This window comes from Dendrobates tinctorius, unplaced genomic scaffold (genome assembly GCF_039654945.1).
Source record: "Dendrobates tinctorius isolate UK_male_01 unplaced genomic scaffold, ASM3965494v1 ptg000150l, whole genome shotgun sequence".
NCBI classification, from domain to species: domain Eukaryota; kingdom Metazoa; phylum Chordata; class Amphibia; order Anura; family Dendrobatidae; genus Dendrobates; species Dendrobates tinctorius.
The window spans coordinates 12,173,289-12,195,153 of NW_027361817.1; the positions used below are offsets into that span (position 1 = coordinate 12,173,289).

Sequence of the window (21,865 nt, forward strand, 5' to 3'; positions counted from 1 at the left end):
TGGTCCCGGTGTCGGCAGCTCTTCCTGTGCTGAGCGATCACATGGCACTGCTCATTAAGGTAATGAATATGCATGGCATGGAGCGCACATTCATTATCTTAATGAGCATGGCCATGTGATCGCGCTGCTGGTAGCCGGCACCAGCAAGGGCACACTGGAGGAGGGTGAGTAGGATGTTTTTTTTTAATAGGAAGCATGCATATCAGGATGGGAGGGGGGGAGCCATGCATACAACAACGGGACCGGAGGAGCCATGCATACAACAACGGGACGGGGGAAGCCTATGCGTACAACGATGGGATGGGGGGAGCCACGCATAGCAGGACAGCGATGGGGGGAGCCATGCATACCAGGGCAGGACAGGGGAGCCACGCATAGCAGGGCAGGACGGGAGAGCCACACATAGCAGGACAGCGATGGGGGAAGCAAAGCATACCAGGACAAGGACAAGGGAAGCCACGCATACCAGGACAGGGACAGGTGGAGCCAAGGGTAGCAGGACAGGGATGAGAGGACAATGCATACCTGGCTTATACTCGAGTCAATAAGCTTACCCAGTTTTCCGTGGCAAAATTAGGAGCCTCGGCTTATGCTCGGGTCGGCTCATACTCTATGCAAAATCTGTGCTCCAAAAGCCAAACAGTGCTCCTTCTCAGTCCTGTCATGTGGCCAAATAGTAATTTCTGACAACATATGGGGCATCATCGTGTTCAGGAGAAGTTGGATAATAAATTATGGGGTTCAATTTTACATACTGACTCTTGTGTACCTGAAAAATTTGCACAAATACATAAATTAAATTTTTACCACTAAAATGTCATATTTCCACATCTCAATGTTATAAAATTCTGTAAGGCACCTATGGGTTGAAAATACTCACTACACCCCTAGATGAATTCCTTAGGCAGTGAAGTGTCCAGTATGGGGTTACCTGGGGGGGAGGTTTCTGCTGTTTTAGCACCTCAGGGATTCAGCTAATGGAGCCCACAAACTATTCAAATGAAATCTGCATTCTAAAAGCTAAGTAGCGCTCTTTCCTAGCCGATCTCTGCCATGTGCTTAAAGAGTTGTATACAACTACACATGAGGTATTGCCACATTCGTGAGAAATTGCATGGAGTCCAGTTTCTCCCATTACCCCTAGTATAAGTTATAAATTTGGTGTAAGAAGAAAGGAGAAAATTCGGCACCACTGCCTTCACCTTGATGTGCACTATAGTGCGGTACAAACACACACCTGGGCTGCACGCCAGCTACCCACAGAACGGGTGCTCAATCCAAAGAAAAACATTCATAGCTACCGTTGTGTGAAAAAGAACAAAAGGGATGACACCCTCGTTGGTGAGAAATTGCATGGAGTCCAGTTTCTCCCATTACCCCTAGTATAAGTTATAAATTTGGTGCTAATACTGTATTTTAGTGGAAAAAAAATATTTTTGGTTCTTACATCTAAATGTTATAAAGTTTTGTGAATCACCACGTAGGTTAAAATGCTCAGTACAACCCTAGATGAATTCCTAGTTAACAAAACGGGGTAACTCATGGGGTGATTTCTGCTTTTCTCGCATGTCAGGGGGTTTCCAAATGCGACATGACACCCATAGACCATTTAATCAAAGTCTGTGTTCCAAAACGTCACTCCTTCCCTTTCGATCCCCACCATTCTCTCAAACAGTAGCTTTTCCCAACATATGGGGCATCAGTGTACTCATAAGATTTTGGACAACAAAATTTGGGTTCCATTTTCTCCTGTTACCCTTGTGAAAATAAAAAAAAGGGGGCTAAAAGTACATTTTTGTTGGAAATTAAGATTTTTTATTTTCATGCATCTACATTATAAACCTGGGAGTTCAAGGTGCTCACAATACATCTAGAAACATTCCTTGAGGGGTATAGTTTAAAAAATGGGGTCACTTGTGGGGATTGTTTCCACTGTTTAGGCACATCAGAGGGTCTCCAAACGCTCTCCATTCCAGCCATTTTTCCATGCAAAAAGTCCAACTGTGCTCTTTCCCTTCTAATCCCTGCTGTGCACCTAAACAGTAGTTTTCCCCCAAATATTGGTTATCACTGTGCTCAGGAGGAATTGCACAACAAAACTTGGGGTCCATTTTCTCCTGTTACCCTTGTGAAAATAAAAAATGTTGGGCTAAAGTAAATTTGTTGTGAAAAAAGTAAAATGTTCATTTTTCCTTTCACTTTGCTTTAGTTCCTGTGAAGCACCTGAAGGGTTTGTGTGGTGCAGTTTTTAAAATGGTGTCACTTTTGGGTATTTTCTGTCATATAGGTCCCGCAAAGTCACTTCAAATGTAATGCGGTCCCTAAAAGACTGGTTTTATACATTTTGTTGGAAAAATGATGATGTTTTGGCTTTTATCCTAAGTCATGTGACAAGGCTCGTTAAAGGGTCGACATTGACTTTTAGGATTGCTACTTCCAATAGGTGGCACTAGAGTTCTAGTCTTCTTCCTCTCTGAAGAGACAATTTGCATATTTCTCAGAGGAGCATTGCGGCTTTAAGCCTCCTCAACTCGGCATGCTTATCATGTCAATATCCGCAAGGAGAAACAATATTTCTTGGATGTTGGAAAAATGAGAAATGACTGATCAACTTTTCAGTCTTCTAACTTCCTAATAAAAAAAATATGTTTTCAAAATGATGCTGGTGATGCAGGTGTAAAGTAGACATGTGGTAAATGTTATTTATTAACTATTTTGTGTGACATGACTCTCTGTGTGATGGAGTCAGCTTACGCTGAGTCGTTTTCTTTATGGTGGACCCTCTGGGTCGTGGCACCCACCCACCTAGGGTGAGCTGACCTTGTGAGGAACTACCCCCTATATAGGGAGTGTCAGGGGAAAGACCAAGGGGGTGAGCCACCACGACAGCTGGGACCAGACGACCGGCTCAGGTAGACACTAAGTACGAGTGTCTGACGACAAAGGACGTGCAGGAAACAAGACAAGACGTGAATTCAAGGTATCTTCATTAAGGCAAACTCAGGGTAGCATCAGGTGCAAAACGTGATAACAGGCATAACACAGCAAGGTGCGTGGCACGCCAAGGTCCGTGGCATGGTACGTGACAGGTGGCACACCTGGGTACAGGCAAGGGTTCAATGGCATCGGACTCCGGACAACTGACAACGATCGACAGGATCAGGGCATTAGGCTGTGGACATCAGCTCCGGACATCAGGCCGCAGTCATCAGGCTTACAATCTCTGGCAGCGATCTGCAGGTTCCGGGCATCCGGCAGGCAAACCAGGGTTCAGGCAAGGAGGCACGACAGATCTCCAGACATGGTGCGTGTTAGGGAACACGCCAAGGTCCAAGGCAAGGTTCCAGGCAGGGTGCGTGCTAGGGGCACACCAGGGTCCAGGGCAAGGTGCGTGTGTAGGGGATATGCCAGGTTCAAAGTACAAAACACGGTGCGTGTGTAGGGGACTCGCCAGGGTTCAAAGTACAAGACATGGTGCGTGTGCAGGGACACGCCAGGGTTCAAGGTCCAAGGCAAGGTCCTGCGCGTGCCGAGGGACACGCCAGGGTCAGGGTTCAAGGCAAGGTCCTGCACGTGCTGAGGGACACGCCATGGTCAGGGTTCAAGGCAAGGTCCTGCGTGTGCCAAGGGTCATGCCAGGGTCAGGTTCAAGTCAGGGTGTGTGCTAAGAGACACGCCAGGGTTCAGGTTAAGGCAAGGGCCTGCACATGCTAGGAGGCACGCCATGCAAGAGGGCATGACAGGGTACAAGCTAGGGCCTGTGCGTGGAAGAGGGTATAACAGGGTATAGGCTAAGGCCTGTGCATGCAAGAGGGCATGACAGGGTACATGGCAAGACCTGCGCGTACTTTTACAGAAGCACGGGGAGGTATGCCAAGGGGCAGGCTAGTGCCTGCGCGTGCTATTAGAGAAGCACGCAAAGCACAGTGCAGAGACAGCGTGGGTGCAAGGAAGCACAGAGAGCACGGCTGGGGCACTGGCTAGCTGGTCGGGCTGAGGCACAGACAGATGGGCAAGACTGAGGTGATCCCAGCTGAGGCATAACAGGCGGCACAGCTGTCACTGGCCGACGAGCACGGCTGAGGCACAAGCAGTTGGGCACGGCTAGGGAGGGCACGGCTGAGCCACAGACAGGAGGCTAGGAAGGCCAGGCGCATGCAAAGGGCACACGAAGAAACAAGGCAAGGCAAGAAACAAGGCAAAGCTAGACAAGGTATGGAACAAAGAGCGGAACATAGGCAGAAGCACAGAGCCGGGTCAGAGAGAGAGTATAGGGCTAGCAGCGGAGCGTAGGCCGAAGCTCAGAGCCGGGTCAAGGGAGAACCTTGAGACTAGACATGGAATGTGCAAGAGAGCACCATAAGACAGAGTCTAGCAGCGGAGCGTAGGCCGAAGCCCAGAGCCGGGTCAAGGCAGAACCTTGAGACTAGACATAGAATGTGCAAGAGAGCACCATAAGACAGAGAACAGAAAACCAGGCAGAGACAGAGAACGTGGAAGTACTACAAGGCTCAGAATAGCAAAGGACAAGACATGGCAAAAACAGGCAAAGGCAGAGAACATAGGAAGTACTACAAGTCCAAGGATAGCAGAGACAAAACATGGCACAAAAGACAACACAAGACATGGCACGAGACAAGTGGCAGAATACAAGCACAGAGCGTGTGCAGAGAAGCACTACAGGGCAGAGTGCAGGGGCACAGAATACAGGTTGTGACCGAGCAGACCAAGCAGCCATGCAGGGAAGCAACACAATACTCAGGCCGTGACCATAGGAAGGGGCGGTCTGATATAGGGCATTAGCACCTGTACTTCCGGGTCAGGACCAGGAGAGGACTTCCGGTTCAGATCCTCCAGGATCATAGAGAGCATTGCTAGATCAGACTGGGCTGGACCATAGAGAAGGTCACATGATCAGGGCCTCCAAGACCATTGAGAGGATTGCTGGATCAGACTGTGCTGGAACATAGGAAAGGTCACATGATCAGGGGCTCCAGGAATACAGAGAGGATTGCTGCAGGCAGAGCAGAGATGGCTGGTCACACAGCAACGGCGTGTAGGCATGAGGTAAAAAACAAATACGCACTGGCAATGGCAGGCAGCCATGAGATGAGGTGCATGTGCACACTGCTCCAGGCATCTTGCAGCACAACAGTCACGAGGTGCGTGTGCACACTGCTTTTAGGGATCTTGCAGCATAAGACATTATGTTCAGTGCACGTGCACACTGCTCCAGGAGTCATGCGGCATACCAGACATGGCGGGCATGATAGTTCGGTGCGCGTGCACACTGCTCCAGGAGTCACGCAGCATAACAGACATGGCGGGCATGACATTAAGGTCATAGAAATTAAAAGTTTGAAAATTGCTAAATTTTCACTAAATTTCCCATATTTTCACAAACAAACACAAGTAGTATGGAACAAATTTTACAAAGATTATGAAGTACACTATGCAACAAAAAAAAACATTCTCACAATCACTGAGATCCACTGTAGTGTTTCAGTTATTAACTCATAAAGTGATACTGGTCAGATTTAAAAAATGTAGCCTGGTCATTAAGGTTAAAAGTTACTCAGTCACTAAAGGGTTAAAACAACATAGAATAAAAAAATAAATCTAGAACCAGGAGGCAGAGTTCCAAATGGAGGAGGAGGTCGAGGAGGCGGAGGTGCACTTGACGGTGTAGGTGGAAGACGCAGGAGAGGAAGTATCCAACACTGTTTTTGTGTCTTGTTTTGCTTTTTTTGGGGGGGTACTTTTTAGGAAACTGACTTAAAAGAACATAGAATTAAAATAATAATAATAATAATAATAATAATTATAATAATAATCTTAAACCAGGAAGTGGAAATCCAAGTGGAGGAAGAGGTGCAGGAGGTGGAGGTGGACATGGCAGCGTAGGTGGAAGAGGCAGGGGAGGAGGAATCCAACGCAGTTTTTGTGTTTTATTTTTTTGTTTCTTTGTTTGTTTTCTTAGTGGACTTGCTTAAAAGAACATAGAATTAAGAGAAAATAAAAAATAACAATCTAGAACCAGGAGGCGGAGGTCCAAATAGAGGAAGTGGAGTAGGTGAAGGTTCACATGGCGGAGTAGGTGGAAGAGGCAGTGGAGGAGGTATTCAACACTGTTTTTGCTTTTGCTGTTTAGGTTTTTTTAGGGAATTTACTTTACTTTACTCATAAGATTTTGGACAACAAAATTTGGGTTCCATTTTCTCCTGTTACCCTTGTGAAAATAAAAAAATGGGGGCTAAAAGTACATTTTTGTTGGAAATTAAGATTTTTTATTTTCATGCCTCTACATTATAAACCTGGGAGTTCAAGGTGCTCACAATACATCTAGAAACATTCCTTGAGGGGTATAGTTTAAAAAATGGGGTCACTTGTGGGGATTGTTTCCACTGTTTAGGCACATCAGAGGGTCTCCAAACGCTCTCCATTCCAGCCATTTTTCCATGCAAAAAGTCCAACTGTGCTCTTTCCCTTCTAATCCCTGCTGTGCACCTAAACAGTAGTTTTCCCCAAAATATTGGTTATCACTGTGCTCAGGAGGAATTGCACAACAAAACTTGGGGTCCCCAGATTCTCAGTGACAAAGTTGAGGACGTCAGTCAACCTGCAGAACAATTTCAAAACACAGTAGAATCCATGTCACAACAATTACTGTGGCTTTAAAGGTTACAAAAGGTCCAATGCCCCCCACTACATGGGTGTCTTCAATATACGGCCATTCAGTATACATTTTTAATTATGTTGTAGTATTTTGCAATTAAGGTTCATCTGGAATAACTAAGAATGTGATTATCTGCCGTCACAAATGTAGATTCATATGGTTCTGTTCATTTAGATTATGGAATTATCTTATTTATTTTCTAGGGATCTGACATTAAAACCGACTATGGTCCTTTGTTGCACACCTTGGCAGAATTTGGTTGGCTCCTCACTTGTGTGATACCAACACCCATAATAAGACACAACAGGTAAGAAATGATGTGCTATAATGACACTTCTACTAGTAATGTTTTATCAGTGGATGGGTACTTTTTAATAAATGTCAGCAGTCACTATAAATGGCAGCCCATCAGTCACTGCTGACAAAGGTAATGTGAGGCTTTCAGATTTTTGCACTTTCCTCATGAATACAGCAATCTCAGAACTTTGAGACAGAGCAATAAAAATTATAATTTTTGGCCATTTAGGCAAATATGAGCTCTGTCCTGTCTCCATAATATACCCTTACTATGACCTCTACAGTATGCCCTATCCTCTTAATCAAGGACGCAGTCTGATGCCAGAGAATTTAGGTCTTTAGAACTTGTCAGGTAAATAGCAGATAGCAGCAGAAATAAATCATGCCTATCTCATGTGTGAGATTATTCATGCACATAGGCTGCCATTAGTCCAGATGTGGTCAGTTTTGCACACAAATATTCCAATCAAAAATATGCTGAACTGAACCCGGCCTCACTACCAATATCTATTTTATCTATGAAAGAGCTATTTCAATTATTACATATCTTTTTTTTTTTTTACTTTAAATATTTTGGGGGGTTTTAACAACATTGATATGAAAACAGAACATTACAATTACGTTCAATAATAGCAATAAAAAAGTTTATGGTTGTTAATATTGTTATCGTTAAACATTAGAATGTGAGTATAATCATCTTGATGAGGTATTGATATAAGCTCTTACATGGACCAAATAATTATGTGTGCTAGAGGAATGTAAAGAAGAAAGGAGGGTGGAAAGAGAAAGAATTTGAAGGAAAAGGAGGTGGGGATGGGACAAAGGAAAAAACAAACCAAAAAAAAAACATGACTTATTGAAACCAACACTTCAGAGGAGACCACATGTACCACAATATTCTATTTTAAGTATTATTTTCTGACAACCAGATTGCCAGATCATTACCCTCATTGAATACTATCCATCGATATTTCATTATCAATGAAAAGCTGTGAGAGGATTATTATCATGTGCAATCAGGTTTTCCATTTTCATAATACTGTTAACCTCTTCCACCCATTCACCCAAAGTTGGAGTTTTTGTGGATTTCCAGTGACATAGAATAATTGACTTAACAGCTGTTAGAAAGTACCTAAGGATATCTTTCTTTGCCTTTGAGATTGAATCCGAAGTAATGGAAAGTAGGCCTATTTGGGGAAAGGGTCTGACTCTGCTACCAGTGAGACTATTGTGCAGTGAGAAAAAGGGAATTAGACCAACCAGTAATTCTGTTTCCTGTAGCCCCTCAGGACAGCACCATGGAGGACGTCCTTCCTTGCCCTATAGTGGGACAGGATCAGAGAGAGGTTAAAAGGCCCCTCCCACCTCCACCCTCCAGTGTTTTTTCAAAGTACCACCGAGGATGGATGGAAATGGTCTAAACACGCCCTTACAAACGCGTATGTAAGACCCTTTAGCGGCTCCATCCCAATCTCGAGCCACGATGACCTTATGGATGAACAATCTGCCGATCGATCCCATGCAGGCCTAAAGACAAACATAAGGGAGGGAACTAAGGGTGCTGTCCTGAGGGACTACAGGAAACAGAATTACCGGTTGGTCTAATTCCCTTTTTCCCTTACGTCCCTCCGGACACCACCATGGAGAATACCAAAGCAAAGGTCTCAGGGTGGGTACAGAAGCCCCCAGATCAAAGTTCTAGGTAAGAACCAGGCTAGATCTAGAAATTATCTATAAGATGAGAATATAGATATCGAAAGGGATCTACAAAGGTGATCACCGTAGTGAGTGTCTGATATATGTCTATAATGGCCAATTTCAGTATGAATGTGGCAAACAAGATTTGCAGTGGAACAACCTGTTGCACCCCAATACCACTAATGAACCGCAGTGAATTACAGTTATTGTGATAGATACTTATGAACACCGCATTCACCGAATAGATTTAAAACCTTATTGCCAAGCAAAAGGTATGGTGATAACCACAGCCATAATACAAAGAGGACTGTACAGACCATTAATTCGCTGTATGTGCTATAACACAGGATAGTTCCTTCGTCGGTCCTCCTGGGCTCGGCTTAAACCTTGCCTGGAGACCACCTTACCATACTACAAGGAAACCTGCAGGCCGGAGACCCTGCTCCGCTGGAAGATCAGAGCAATTACAGTACATGGAAAATAGCGGAGCATTGAGACGTATGTACCTTACTCATCCAGGAGATCATGTGTATTCTGAATCCTTTACGTGTCTAAACCTCAAGAAAGGGTTCGATATTATTTAAGACTAAGGAAATACTCCATCTGGCAGGTAACCTCTCCTGCCACTACCAACATTGGCTTTTCATTAGAAGCATTGAAAGGGAAATGTGGATCCTCACCCCTGTTTTACTGATGTTAGACACAGGGAGTCTGGACTTTGGAACTGAGGAGAGTAAGTGTGTGTGTGCTTCTATACAAGTCATTAGCCCAGACACTGTAAATGTGTCAACTTATTTATATGTTATATCCTAAAAGGCAATCTTCTTAGAGATATTTATACCCCTGACTGCTATGGTGGGAGGAACCACACTCTAACTAGAGGGAGGTAGGTTTCCTCCCATCGCATGTCACGTCTCCGTCAGATTTGGGGCCTGCTGTTCCGGTCGCAGCCACTAGGAGGCGCCGGGCCGCCACTTCGCCGTCAGACTCGGGGACGGCTGTTCCTGCCTCGGCCACTGGGAGGCGCCGTGGTTCTATTACGTCGCCGTCAGACTCAGGGCCTATGATCCCAGCTTTAGCCACTAGGAGGCGCCGGTCTGTCACGTCACCGTTGGACTCAAGGCCTGCTGTTCCGGTCACGGCCACTAGGAGGCGCCAGACCGCCACTTCACTGTCAGATTCGGGGACGGCTGTTCCTGCCTCGGCCACTGGGAGGCGCCGTGGTCCGCCCGTGAGTTATGGTGGTGACAGAGAAGTGGCTCCTGCGCAGGCATCTGGTGGGCGCAGGCTCCGCCCCTCTGTCAGTCATCAGGGGGTTACTGCAACTCCATCTGGCCTGGTCTTGGGGGCGGCCCTAATGACATCACCAGTCCAGGAACCTGTGAGGGATGACCTGATCCCTCAAATACCTTGGGACTGGTCTTGCAAGCCGCTGGATATATTCTTGGTTCCCCTGTGTGTTACTTAGTGATTGATTTCTGTTTGACTCTGACCTCAGCCTGGATTTCTGACCCCTCTTTTGCCTGACGATTCTGTACTTCTGCTACTCTCCTGTTTTGTGACCTTGGCCTGGATATTCTGACTCTGCTACTTCCTAACGATTCTGTACCTCTGCCGCCCTCCTGGTTTTTGACTCTGACCTTGGCCTGAAATTGACTCTGCTATTGCCTGCCGTTTTTGTACTTCACTCTGACGACCGTCCTGCTCTGGCCGCTGCTCCTATTCAGACAGTACCTCCTGGGCTCTGTTGTAAATCCAGATCCCTGTATAGGGGTAAAGGGTATCAGTGTTTCTCGGGGTGTTGCCTGGCTGCAGCCCAGAACCGCAGACGGACGTTACATTATATCCGGCCATAAAATTAACTGCTTCTTGTGTATATACCCAACATATACAAAAGCAGTCTCCCTGAACTTTTTTTTTTTTTTTTCTTCTTCTGACTGAGCTGATTTTTGGCCTGAACACCTGTTGCAGTGCACAGCCTGGAAGATCTCTCTCATTTTCTTGGACAACTATGCGGCAGTCTGGAGTCTTCAGGGAGAGAGCTGCACCTCAGAGATCCATGCTCCTGGCACGTCGACCTCTGGGCAACTACTCTGGCTATGGTTGCCCAGAGGTTCAGGTATTGCCCGCAGATGCGGCTAAAGTTTTATTACCCATTTCAGTTTCATGTGGTCAGAAATCGCTGTGTTTAAACGCGTATGTGGATAGTGGTTCTGAAGGAAATTTTATGGATTCCTTGACTGCTAGGAATTTGGGTGTAACTCTACTAAAACTTAATGCCCCTATTAAAACCACGGCTATTAATGGCACGTCCATTATTCAGGAGGGGGTTAAGTTTGTTACTGCCAAGGTTGCCATGTCTGTGGGAGCCTTACACACTGAGCTGGTGTCATTTTTTGTGATGGACAATTTAACCTCTGCAGTTATTCTGGGTATGCCATGGCTACGCCAGCACAATCCTGTCATCGACTGGCACTTGGGTGACGTTGTACGCTGGAGCCCACAGTGTCAGAAAAATTGCATATCCTTGGCAGTAAACCAAGTTAAGGTTAAAACCCCCCGCATACCGTTTGCTTTCAGAGATTTTGAGGATGTCTTTTCTATTGTAGAATCTGAAAAGCTACCCCCTCACAGAGAGTATGATTGCCCTATTGATCTGATTCCGGATGCCCGTCTCCCTAAGGGAAGAATATTTAATCTCTCTGGCCCAGAACGTCAGGCCATGAATGACTATATTGCAGATAGCCTAAGAAAAGGGTTTATCAGACCGTCCATTTCTCCAGTTGGGGCTGGGTTCTTCTTTGTGGAGAAGAAAGATGGTGGTCTCAGACCCTGCATTGATTATCGGGAGTTGAATGCAATCACTATAAAAAACCAGTATCCGCTTCCACTCATCCCTGATCTTTTTAATCAGCTAACAGGAGCCCGTTGGTTTACTAAACTTGACCTCCGGGGGGCATACAATCTAGTCCGCATAAGAGACGGGGATGAGTGGAAAACGGCCTTCAATACACCCCTTGGCCATTTTGAGTACCTGGTTATGCCGTTCGGACTCAGCAACGCACCTGCCGTATTTCAGCACTTTGTTAACGATATTTTTAGAGACATTTGTGGGGTGTATGTCGTGGTGTATTTAGATGACATTCTGATTTACTCTGCTGACCCAGTGACACACTCTCAACACGTCTGTTCTGTGCTACAAAGACTACGTGAACACTCCTTGTTTGCTAAACTGGAGAAATGTGTATTTTTTGCTGAGGAGGTACAGTTTTTAGGATACATGGTTTCAGGTAAAGGCTTCCGCATGGATCCTGCCAAGGTCCAGCCTATTAAGGCTTGGGTGCAACCAAAATCGCTGAAAGCGCTGCAGCGATTTTTGGGGTTCGCTAATTATTACCGCAAGTTTATTAGAGGTTTCTCAGAGATTGCCAAGCCACTCACGGATCTGACCCGGAAAGGGGCGGACGTGGCCAACTGGAATCCTGAGGCAATTCAGGCGTTTTCTACGTTAAAAGAGAGTTTTGTGGCCAACCCAGTTTTGGTTCAGCCGGATCTGGACCGTCCATTTATTGTGGAGGTGGATGCCTCTGAAATCGGAGTGGGAGCAGTGCTATCACAAGGCACTACATCCCTCACTCAGCTTCGTCCATGTGCGTTTTTTTCCCGCAAATTCTCTCCCACGGAGAAAAACTATGATATTGGGAATCGGGAACTATTGGCAATTAAATGGGCCTTCGAGGAATGGCGTCACTTCCTCGAGGGCGCCAAACACAAGATCACGGTAATTACCGATCATAAGAATCTGACATACCTAGAATCAGCAAAAAGGTTAAATCCTAGACAAGCAAGGTGGGCATTGTTTTTCTCTAGGTTTAATTTTATAATCACCTTCCGCCCTGGTACAAAAAATGTGAGGGCCGATGCCCTCTCTCGCAGTTTCTGCCCCTCACAAGCCGAGGACTGTGAACCAGTTCCGATATTGGCCACTGGGATCATTGTCTCCGCAGTGTCATTGGACCTTCTGGAGGAGATCCGTAAATCCCCAGAACAAGCCCCTGACACTACGCCACCCAACAAATTGTTCGTTCCACCTGCGTTTCGCCTACAAGTGCTTAGAGAATCACATGACTCTGTCTTGGCAGGCCATCCTGGTCTCAATAATACCGCCAGATTGATAACTAGGAATTTTTGGTGGCCGACGGTGGTTAAGGACTGCAAAGAATATGTCTTAGCATGTGAGGTCTGTGCCCGCGCCAAGTCCTCCCATACTCGCCCTGCCGGCTGGCTCCAGTCCTTGCCCACCCCCGAGAGTCCATGGACCCACATCTCCATGGACTTCATTACGGACCTACCGTCCTCAGATGGAAAGACGTGTATCTGGGTGGTGGTGGACAGGTTCAGTAAACAATGTCATTTTGTCCCCCTGTCGGGGTTACCTAACTCGGAAACGTTGAGTAAACTGTTTATTGTACATGTGGTACGTTTACACGGTGCCCCGGTCAATATTGTGTCTGACAGGGGTACCCAATTCGTGTCAAAGTTCTGGAGGGCGTTCTGTAAACGCATTGGTATTGAGCTATCTTTTTCCTCGGCTTACCACCCTGAAACCAATGGGCAAACCGAACGTGTCAACCAGGCTCTGGAGCAATACCTTCGTTGCTACATCTCAGAACACCAGTCCGATTGGGCAGAACATCTGCCACTAGCCGAGTTTGCCCTAAACAATCAGTATCAGGACTCCATTAAGTCTACCCCCTTTTTCTGCAACCACGGGCTGCATCCGCGCTTTGGCTCATTCTCGGCCTGAATGTCGGAGCTTCCTGGGGTAGAGAAAAATATACATCGTTTAAAAACCATTTGGTCTGAGGTAAACTCTAACTTGAAAGGGGCCCGGGTTAGACAGACCTCGGCAGCGAACAAACGGCGATCCAAAGGACCGCACCTGGGAGTTGGAGACAAGGTTTGGCTCTCCACCAAAAACATCAAGCTTAAAGTACCGTCTGCCAAACTGGGTCCCAGATTTATTGGTCCATACGAGATTATAGAGGTGATTAACCCGGTGGCCTTCCGTTTAAAACTCCCTCAGTCTTTCAAATTTCCCAATGTCTTCCACAAGTCTCTCCTCAAGTTGTATCGCTCCCCAATTCACCCTGTCCCGTCCCCTCCTCCTCCCATTTCGGTCGGAGGGTCCTTGGAGTATGAAGTCCAGGGTGTCCTTGACTCCCGCCTTGTAAGAGGGTCCGTACAGTATCTGGTACACTGGAGGGGCTACGGCCCGGAGGAGAGGTCCTGGGTCCCTGCGCGGGACATCCATGCAAAAGCACTAATTAGAAGGTTTCACCTCCTCCACCCTGACAAACCAGGTTTTGAGGGTCCGGAGGCCCCTCTTGGAAGGGGGGGTACTGTCACGTCTCCGTCAGATTTGGGGCCTGCTGTTCCGGTCGCAGCCACTAGGAGGCGCCGGGCCGCCACTTCGCCGTCAGACTCGGGGACGGCTGTTCCTGCCTCGGCCACTGGGAGGCGCCGTGGTTCTATTACGTCGCCGTCAGACTCAGGGCCTATGATCCCAGCTTTAGCCACTAGGAGGCGCCGGTCTGTCACGTCACCGTTGGACTCAAGGCCTGCTGTTCCGGTCACGGCCACTAGGAGGCGCCAGACCGCCACTTCACTGTCAGATTCGGGGACGGCTGTTCCTGCCTCGGCCACTGGGAGGCGCCGTGGTCCGCCCGTGAGTTATGGTGGTGACAGAGAAGTGGCTCCTGCGCAGGCATCTGGTGGGCGCAGGCTCCGCCCCTCTGTCAGTCATCAGGGGGTTACTGCAACTCCATCTGGCCTGGTCTTGGGGGCGGCCCTAATGACATCACCAGTCCAGGAACCTGTGAGGGATGACCTGATCCCTCAAATACCTTGGGACTGGTCTTGCAAGCCGCCGGATATATTCTTGGTTCCCCTGTGTGTTACTTAGTGATTGATTTCTGTTTGACTCTGACCTCAGCCTGGATTTCTGACCCCTCTTTTGCCTGACGATTCTGTACTTCTGCTACTCTCCTGTTTTGTGACCTTGGCCTGGATATTCTGACTCTGCTACTTCCTAACGATTCTGTACCTCTGCCGCCCTCCTGGTTTTTGACTCTGACCTTGGCCTGAAATTGACTCTGCTATTGCCTGCCGTTTTTGTACTTCACTCTGACGACCGTCCTGCTCTGGCCGCTGCTCCTATTCAGACAGTACCTCCTGGGCTCTGTTGTAAATCCAGATCCCTGTATAGGGGTAAAGGGTATCAGTGTTTCTCGGGGTGTTGCCTGGCTGCAGCCCAGAACCGCAGACGGACGTTACATCGCAGAGGGGATTGACTACTGCGAGGCAGATGGACTATGGGTTCTCGACTGCAAGAGTCATGGATACAGCTTCTTTAACTTAGGAGCCCTGACTCCCGTAAGAGCAGCGAGTATGGGATCCTCTGCCCCCTGACGCAGAGCTGCTGAATCGCCATCAGGTACAAAAAGTAGTGATGCCACCCCTGGTAAACATAATACAATGGATTTATGGGACAAGAATCTGTCTACCGGGTGTCTATCAAGGAAACTAGTCCGACTGCTCTATGTGGAGTCGGGAAGAATTGTTTTCTCCCACCTTATGGGATTTTCTGCACCCAGAATATGTCCACTTAAAGGATGAACCCCAGAGACGTATGTCTCCCTTTAAAAGCTAACTATGAGAGGGACCTGCCTTTAGCCCTCAAGACAGTAACTCACTTGAGAGTTCTGTTCCAAATAGAAGAAATGCTAAGTTACTAGGCCAATTCAAGCATAACTGTTCGTCTGGCTAAGTCCAGTTGCCAAGAATGAAGCAACAGAAACTGGATCTGGGCCCGAAACACAAAGACCAGAGTTGGGGCCTGAGACAAAATGTGAAGTGGTAGGCCGACTATACAAGGTGTGGCCCACAAAAATGCCCAAGTCAGAAGGTCTAAGCCAGAGGCACAAAGCCACAGCACCCGAGGTACTATGAAGCACAGAGGTATTAGGACCCATAAATGACCCCCTGAGGCGCAGGGGTACCAAAGCCTTATGACACCATATGATGCACAGAAGACTTATGCTGTACAGAAGCGCCATGACGCAATATGATGTGCCAAGACACTATGGGGCGCTATGAAGCAATATGATGCATAGAGCCACTATGAAGGCTTATGATGAAATATGATGCACCAAGGGACTATGAAGCTATATGATGCAGTATGACACACAGACAATATAGAGCTCTATGATGCAGCACAAAGGCACTATGAAGCCACATAGTTGAATACGCTGCATAGAGGCCCCATGATGCCGCATGGTGAACAGAGGCACTATGCAGCCGCATGATGCAGTCTGATGCACAAGGGAACTATGAAGCCACATGATGTACAAAGGCACTATGAAGCCATATGATGATGTATGATGTACCAAAGTACTATGACGCCATATGATGCACAGAGGTACCATGAAACACAATGATGCAACCTGAAGCACAATGATGCGACATGAAGCGCAATGATGCAATATGAGGCGCAATGATGCAATGAGGCACAATGATGCAATATGAAGCACAGTGATGCAATATGAAGCACAATGATGCAATATGAAGCACAATGATGCAATATGAAGCACAATGATGCGATATGATGCAATATGAAGCACAATAATGCAATATGAGGCACAATGATGCAATATGATGCACAATGATGCAATATGATGCAATATGATGCACAATGAAGCACAGTGATGCAATATGATGCACAATGATGCACAATGATGCAATATGAAGCACAGTGATGCAATATGAAGCACAATGATGCAATATGAAACACAATGATGCAATATGATGCACAATGATGCCAAATGGTGCAGTATGATGCACAGCGGCCGTATGATGCACAGCGGCAGCATCGTGCGCAGCGGCCAAATATCGTGCGCAGCGGCCATATATCGTGCGCAGCGGCCATATATCGTGCGCAGCGGCCGTATATCGTGCACAGCGGCCGTATATCGTGCACAGCGGCCGTATATCGTGCACAGCGGCCATATATCGTGCATAGCGGCAATATATCGTGCACAGCGGCAATATATCGTGCACAGCGGCCATATATCGTACACAGCGGCCATATATCGTGCACGGCAATATGATGATCAGCGATACGATGTTCAGCGGCGATACGATGCACAGAGACAAAACGATGCCCCTATGATGTAATATGATGCACAGACTACGGCCCTGCTTGAAGGTGCCAAACAAGAGGCCAGGTCCCCAGCTACCTCCAAGAGAGCAATCAGAGATCCGGATAAACCTCCGCTCTGAATAGTATATCTCAATTGTCAGACCAGCTCCACCTCAAGGAGCTAATTAATGAGACTCAGGTGGAGAGCAGTCTCCCTGGAGACCATGTGCTGCATTCCACCATGTGTCACATGAGGCTCTAGGCCCAGCTTTGGCACCAAGGCATGAGGCTAGAATCAACCCAGAGGCCAGGCCCTGAACACAACATTCCAGCGTGCACTCAACTGTGCTGGCTCCACACCTGCTAGAAAGACAGGGGGAGCTGGTAATGCCGAGCCTACCATGGAGGGAAGTGGCGTTCGGTCAGGAATGTTGTATTACTGCCAGTGATTTCCTTTCCTGTGCCCCACGAGATCCAAGAAACTAGGCTGTTGCCTGTCTCGTTCTGCACTTCCGCGTTCTGCCGTGGAACACACGCCGACCTTATGCTGACGTTGCCGGAGGCGCGACAGCCTTCTCCACCGCATGTTTTCCGGAATTAGCAATGTTTTGCCGGCCGGCATCCGAGCCGAGAGCCTTCCACCGAGAGGAGCGGCTCAACCCAGGAGCACGTCCGCTCGACTGGTCTCTGGGGCAGAGGGACTCCCCACTGGGGAGTGTCGGCCCTGGGCCCCTTGACAGGGGGAAGGATTGGACGCGCCGCACGATCCCCCTGAGCCCATCATGCATGCAGGCTGGCTGAGGAACTTCTCCAAGAGGTGTCAGCCACGGTCCACTTGACAGGGGGTAAGAGAGGGCTGAGACCCCCAATCCCGTCTGGTACAGTGAATGACGGCTGAGGGACCTCTCCCAGAGAGGAATCAGCCACAGACCGCCTGCCAGGGGAATGGAAAGCCATAAACGTCCACAGGCTATCTTCGCTCTAAAAGCAACCTCTCGTACAACCGTCCCCTGCCGGGACAGGAAAAACACTGGAGGGTGGAGGTGGGAGGGGCCTTTTAACCTCTCTCTGATCCTGTCCCACTATAGGGCAAGGAAGGACGTCCTCCATGGTGCTGTCCGGAGGGACGTAAGGGAAAATTGAATTCCATTACCCACAAACCAATGTGCATTCCCACCATATTGGTAACATGGACCTGACTGCACCGCCACACCGCCAGCACCAATCCGACACAGAGGGGAAGATCCTATGTAGCATAGTGGGACAATGGTACCACCAGTCTTGTAGTTTTTCTACTGAGTACAAGTGATAGATAATTTGTTGGAGACTATGAATGGTATTTGCCAATCCTCTGAAAATTAACTACCCAATTCCTTCTCTCAAGCCTCAGTAAAGGGTAGAGGCTCATTACAGTTGTCTCTTTAAAAATAATAATTTTCTTTCTATAGCACCAACATATTCCACATAGACCTTTTTGCATTGCTTTGAGTATACAAGACAGAAGTTTAATACAAGCACCTACTTGAGTGATTGAGGTTTTAATTGGAGTAGGTTCATCCTTTATATTAGTCAGAGATACATGAGAATTTATAAATGACCTGAGCTGGACATAAGCCAGCCAGGATAGATATCTACCTGGACAAGAGTCAATTTCTGTAAAGGAAGGAAAAGAACCCGATCCCATGAGAGCGTGTCTCAATCTGACCCCAGCGGATCTGTCCCAGATTAGAAACGAGTCTGCACCTGAATTAGGAGGGATATCTTGGTGGTCAAATAAGGGACACAACCTATATGATATACATGTTGAGTTTAATACTTGCTCCCATGTTTGCAAAAAGTGTTGCGTGAGTATTGGTGTATTGGCAATTGTTTAGTTTGTACTTGTATTTTGTTGCTCCAAGGTAGAGATGTGAGTGTCCAGGGAGAGAGGGCCCCTTCCAGTTTCATCCACTGCTTATGTTCCACAAACCTGAACCAGTTCACTGCTCTCATAACAATCGCAGGACTGATGGTATTTTTAGATCGGTCAGACTAGTACCCCCTTTATTCTTGGGGCGACATAATATTTTAAAACATTTCCTAGGCCTCAACGTCATCCAACCTTCTAATAACCTTATTGAGACGGGAGAGAAAGGGCTGGACAGGAACCGTCTGAAATATATAAAGAAGTTTTGGCAAGATGTCCATTTTGATTGCAGGAGCCTCTCATCTAGCCAAATCAGTTCTCATACACTGCACTGAGGAGGGCCAGTACACCAAAAGACTCTGAAAATTGATATTCTGATTTTTCTCTTATCGTAAGTCACAAAGGATTGCTGCTTCCAACAGGTGGCCCTATAGAGTTCAAGTCCTCTTCCTCTCTGAAAAGGCTATTTGCATTTTGATCACATTTATATGACCAAACCAGGACAAGGGGTTCAAGTCATAATTCATTAGATTTTGAATAGTTTGATCAAGGATGGTGATATAGAGTATACGATACAGATCATCAAAGTTCCCCGGGATTTGTGCACCCAGGTACTTAATTGCATCTGAGAAACTAGGTCTGAGCTGAAAAAGTAAATTAATGTGTATGCAAAATGTAAATGCATATAAACCCATGACCTTTACACAGAAAAAACAAAAAACAAATATCCTAAAATAAAAAAGTAAAAAATAAATTGCAAAAATTGCATGAAGGTAGTAATAACAATAAGGGTATTTAGTAAACATAATTTTGATCAAAAGAATGTACAAGCCATCCCGCCACGTCAAGGCAACCCTTGTGGTCATGTGTTTATATGCATTTACATTTTGCATACACATTAATTTACTTTTTCAGCTCAGACCTAGTTTCTCATTTCGTTCAATGTGCATCCTGGGCATATAAGGGTGTGACCGCCCTGTGTCTGAGCTGGGAAATCCATCCTGTCTAGCCTATGCTTTTACTGGTGGTTCGGTCCCTCGGTCCTTGTTCACATTTATCAATCAATCAAATTTATTATCGCCAAGTACATATTACATATATACAAGGAATTATTTGTGGCAAAGAGGCAACATAATATATAACAACAGATACAACAAGTAACATCTAACAAGACAGATACAGTATATAGTCTACACATGACGATTTAATTGTTGAACAGAGAGTGGATAGAAGCTGTTCATATGGCGGTTGGTGCTGCATTTGGGGACTCTGAAGCGACGTCCTGAAGGGAGTAGTTGGAATGAGGAGTGTCCCGGGTGAGAGGGATCGGATAAAATTTTCAATGCATGGGATCGAATACTCTTATCATAAAGATCCTGGATTTTAGGCAGGGGGGAACCTATAATTCTCTCTGCTGTTCTGAAAGTCCTTTGTGTCATGCGCAGTGGCTCCCCCTTACCAGACTATCAGAGAGGAACAAATCACAGATCTGATGACAGCATTAAAGAATAAGATCAGCAGATTCTTAGACAAACCATATCTTTGCAGCTGACGCAGGAAGAACATCCTCTGTTGTGCTTTTCTTATAACAGCATCCACGTTTTTCCCCCATTTAAGATCATGAGAGATGATAACCCCAAGGAATTTGGTCTCTGTGACCCTAAGAACTACTTCGTCATGGATGTAGATTGGAAGTATCTCATGTTGATCTTTCCTAAAATCCACAACCATCTCAGCAGTTTTTTTAGTGTTGAGTACAAGATTATTGGCTTTACACCAGTCACATATTCTTTTCACCTCACTCCGATACAAGTCTTCAGCATTTCCCCTGATGTGACCAATCAGTGTCATATCATCAGCAAATTTCAAGATTTTTACTGAGTCTGCTGAAGAGTTGCAATCATTCGTATAGAGAGAAAACAGTAACGGGGACAAAACACACCCCTGAGGTGCCCCGATGTTTGTGACCAAGGTGTCCGAAGTGAATGGTCCAACTTTTACACTCTGTGTCCTGGCTGTCAGGAAGTTATAAATCCACAAGCATAAGTTGAGAGGGACTCCAAGAGCTACCATTTTCTTATGAAGTAAATTCGGATCAATGGTATTGAACGCTGAGCTAAAGTCCATGAAAAGAATCCGGACATATGAGTGCAATTCATCTGTATGATCTAAAATGTACTTCAGTGCCAAATTGACGGTGTCGTTTGCCGAACGATTTTCCTTATAGGCAAACTGAAGCGGGTCCCATAGCTTCTGCAGGAATTTTATCAGGTGGGACATCATAATTCTTTCGAAGACTTTCATAGCTACAGATGTGAGTGCTACTGGTCTATAGTCGTTCAACTCAGAGGATCCCACTTTCTTGGGGACAGGGATAAGTGTGGAATTTTTCCAACACTGAGGTACAACGCACTCTTTCAGTGACACATTGTATATATTTGTCAGTATAGGGGCAAGCTGGGTAGCACATACTTTCAGACACATTGGAGATACACCATCAGGGCCAGGTGCCTTTTTGACCTTAAGTCCCTTCAGGATGCGTATCACCTCTGCCTCGGAGATCACTACTTGGGTGTTGCACAATGAATGATCTTTATATGAACAGACTGAGGAGCTTAGAGATGAATAACCACTGTGTGTAGAGCTTGCCTCAAATCTGCAGTAGAATTCATTTAACTCTGCTGCCAGACTTCTGCTGGGGTTCACTATAGTGGGGTGGCTTTTATAATTGGTGACCTCTCTTAATCCTCTCCATGCAGATCTAGTATCTTTTGATGAGAACCTTTCCTCCAGAATCTTTGCATACTCCTGTTTGGCTAACTTGATCTCTTTAGATAGATAGCGAGTTCCCAAGTTTCTTGAATTCAGTAATATCGCCTGCTTTATAAGCCTCCTCTTTTCTCTTACGGATCAACCTGACTTTATTTGTAAACCACGGCTTGTTGTTTCCCCGAAAGTGGACAGATTTGGATGGAATAAACGTGTCTTCACAAAAACGGATATATGAGGACACTGCATCAACCCATTCATCCAGACCCGAGCATGTTTCCTGGAATACCTCCCAGTCCGTGCATTCAAAGCATGCTTG

At 46.5% G+C, this 21,865-nt stretch overlaps 1 protein-coding gene across 4 annotated transcripts in view; it reads left to right on the forward strand.

Moving 5' to 3' along the window:
- Nucleotides 1-21,865, forward strand: part of RFTN2 (raftlin family member 2) — a 208,054-nt gene that overhangs the window by 174,250 nt on the left and 11,939 nt on the right. For all 4 annotated transcript variants that reach the window (XM_073546706.1, XM_073546707.1, XM_073546709.1 and 1 more), the window contains one exon: nucleotides 6,880-6,983. In XM_073546706.1, coding sequence (XP_073402807.1) covers nucleotides 6,880-6,983 — 104 coding nt within the window. The remainder of the gene's footprint in view (nucleotides 1-6,879; nucleotides 6,984-21,865) is intronic.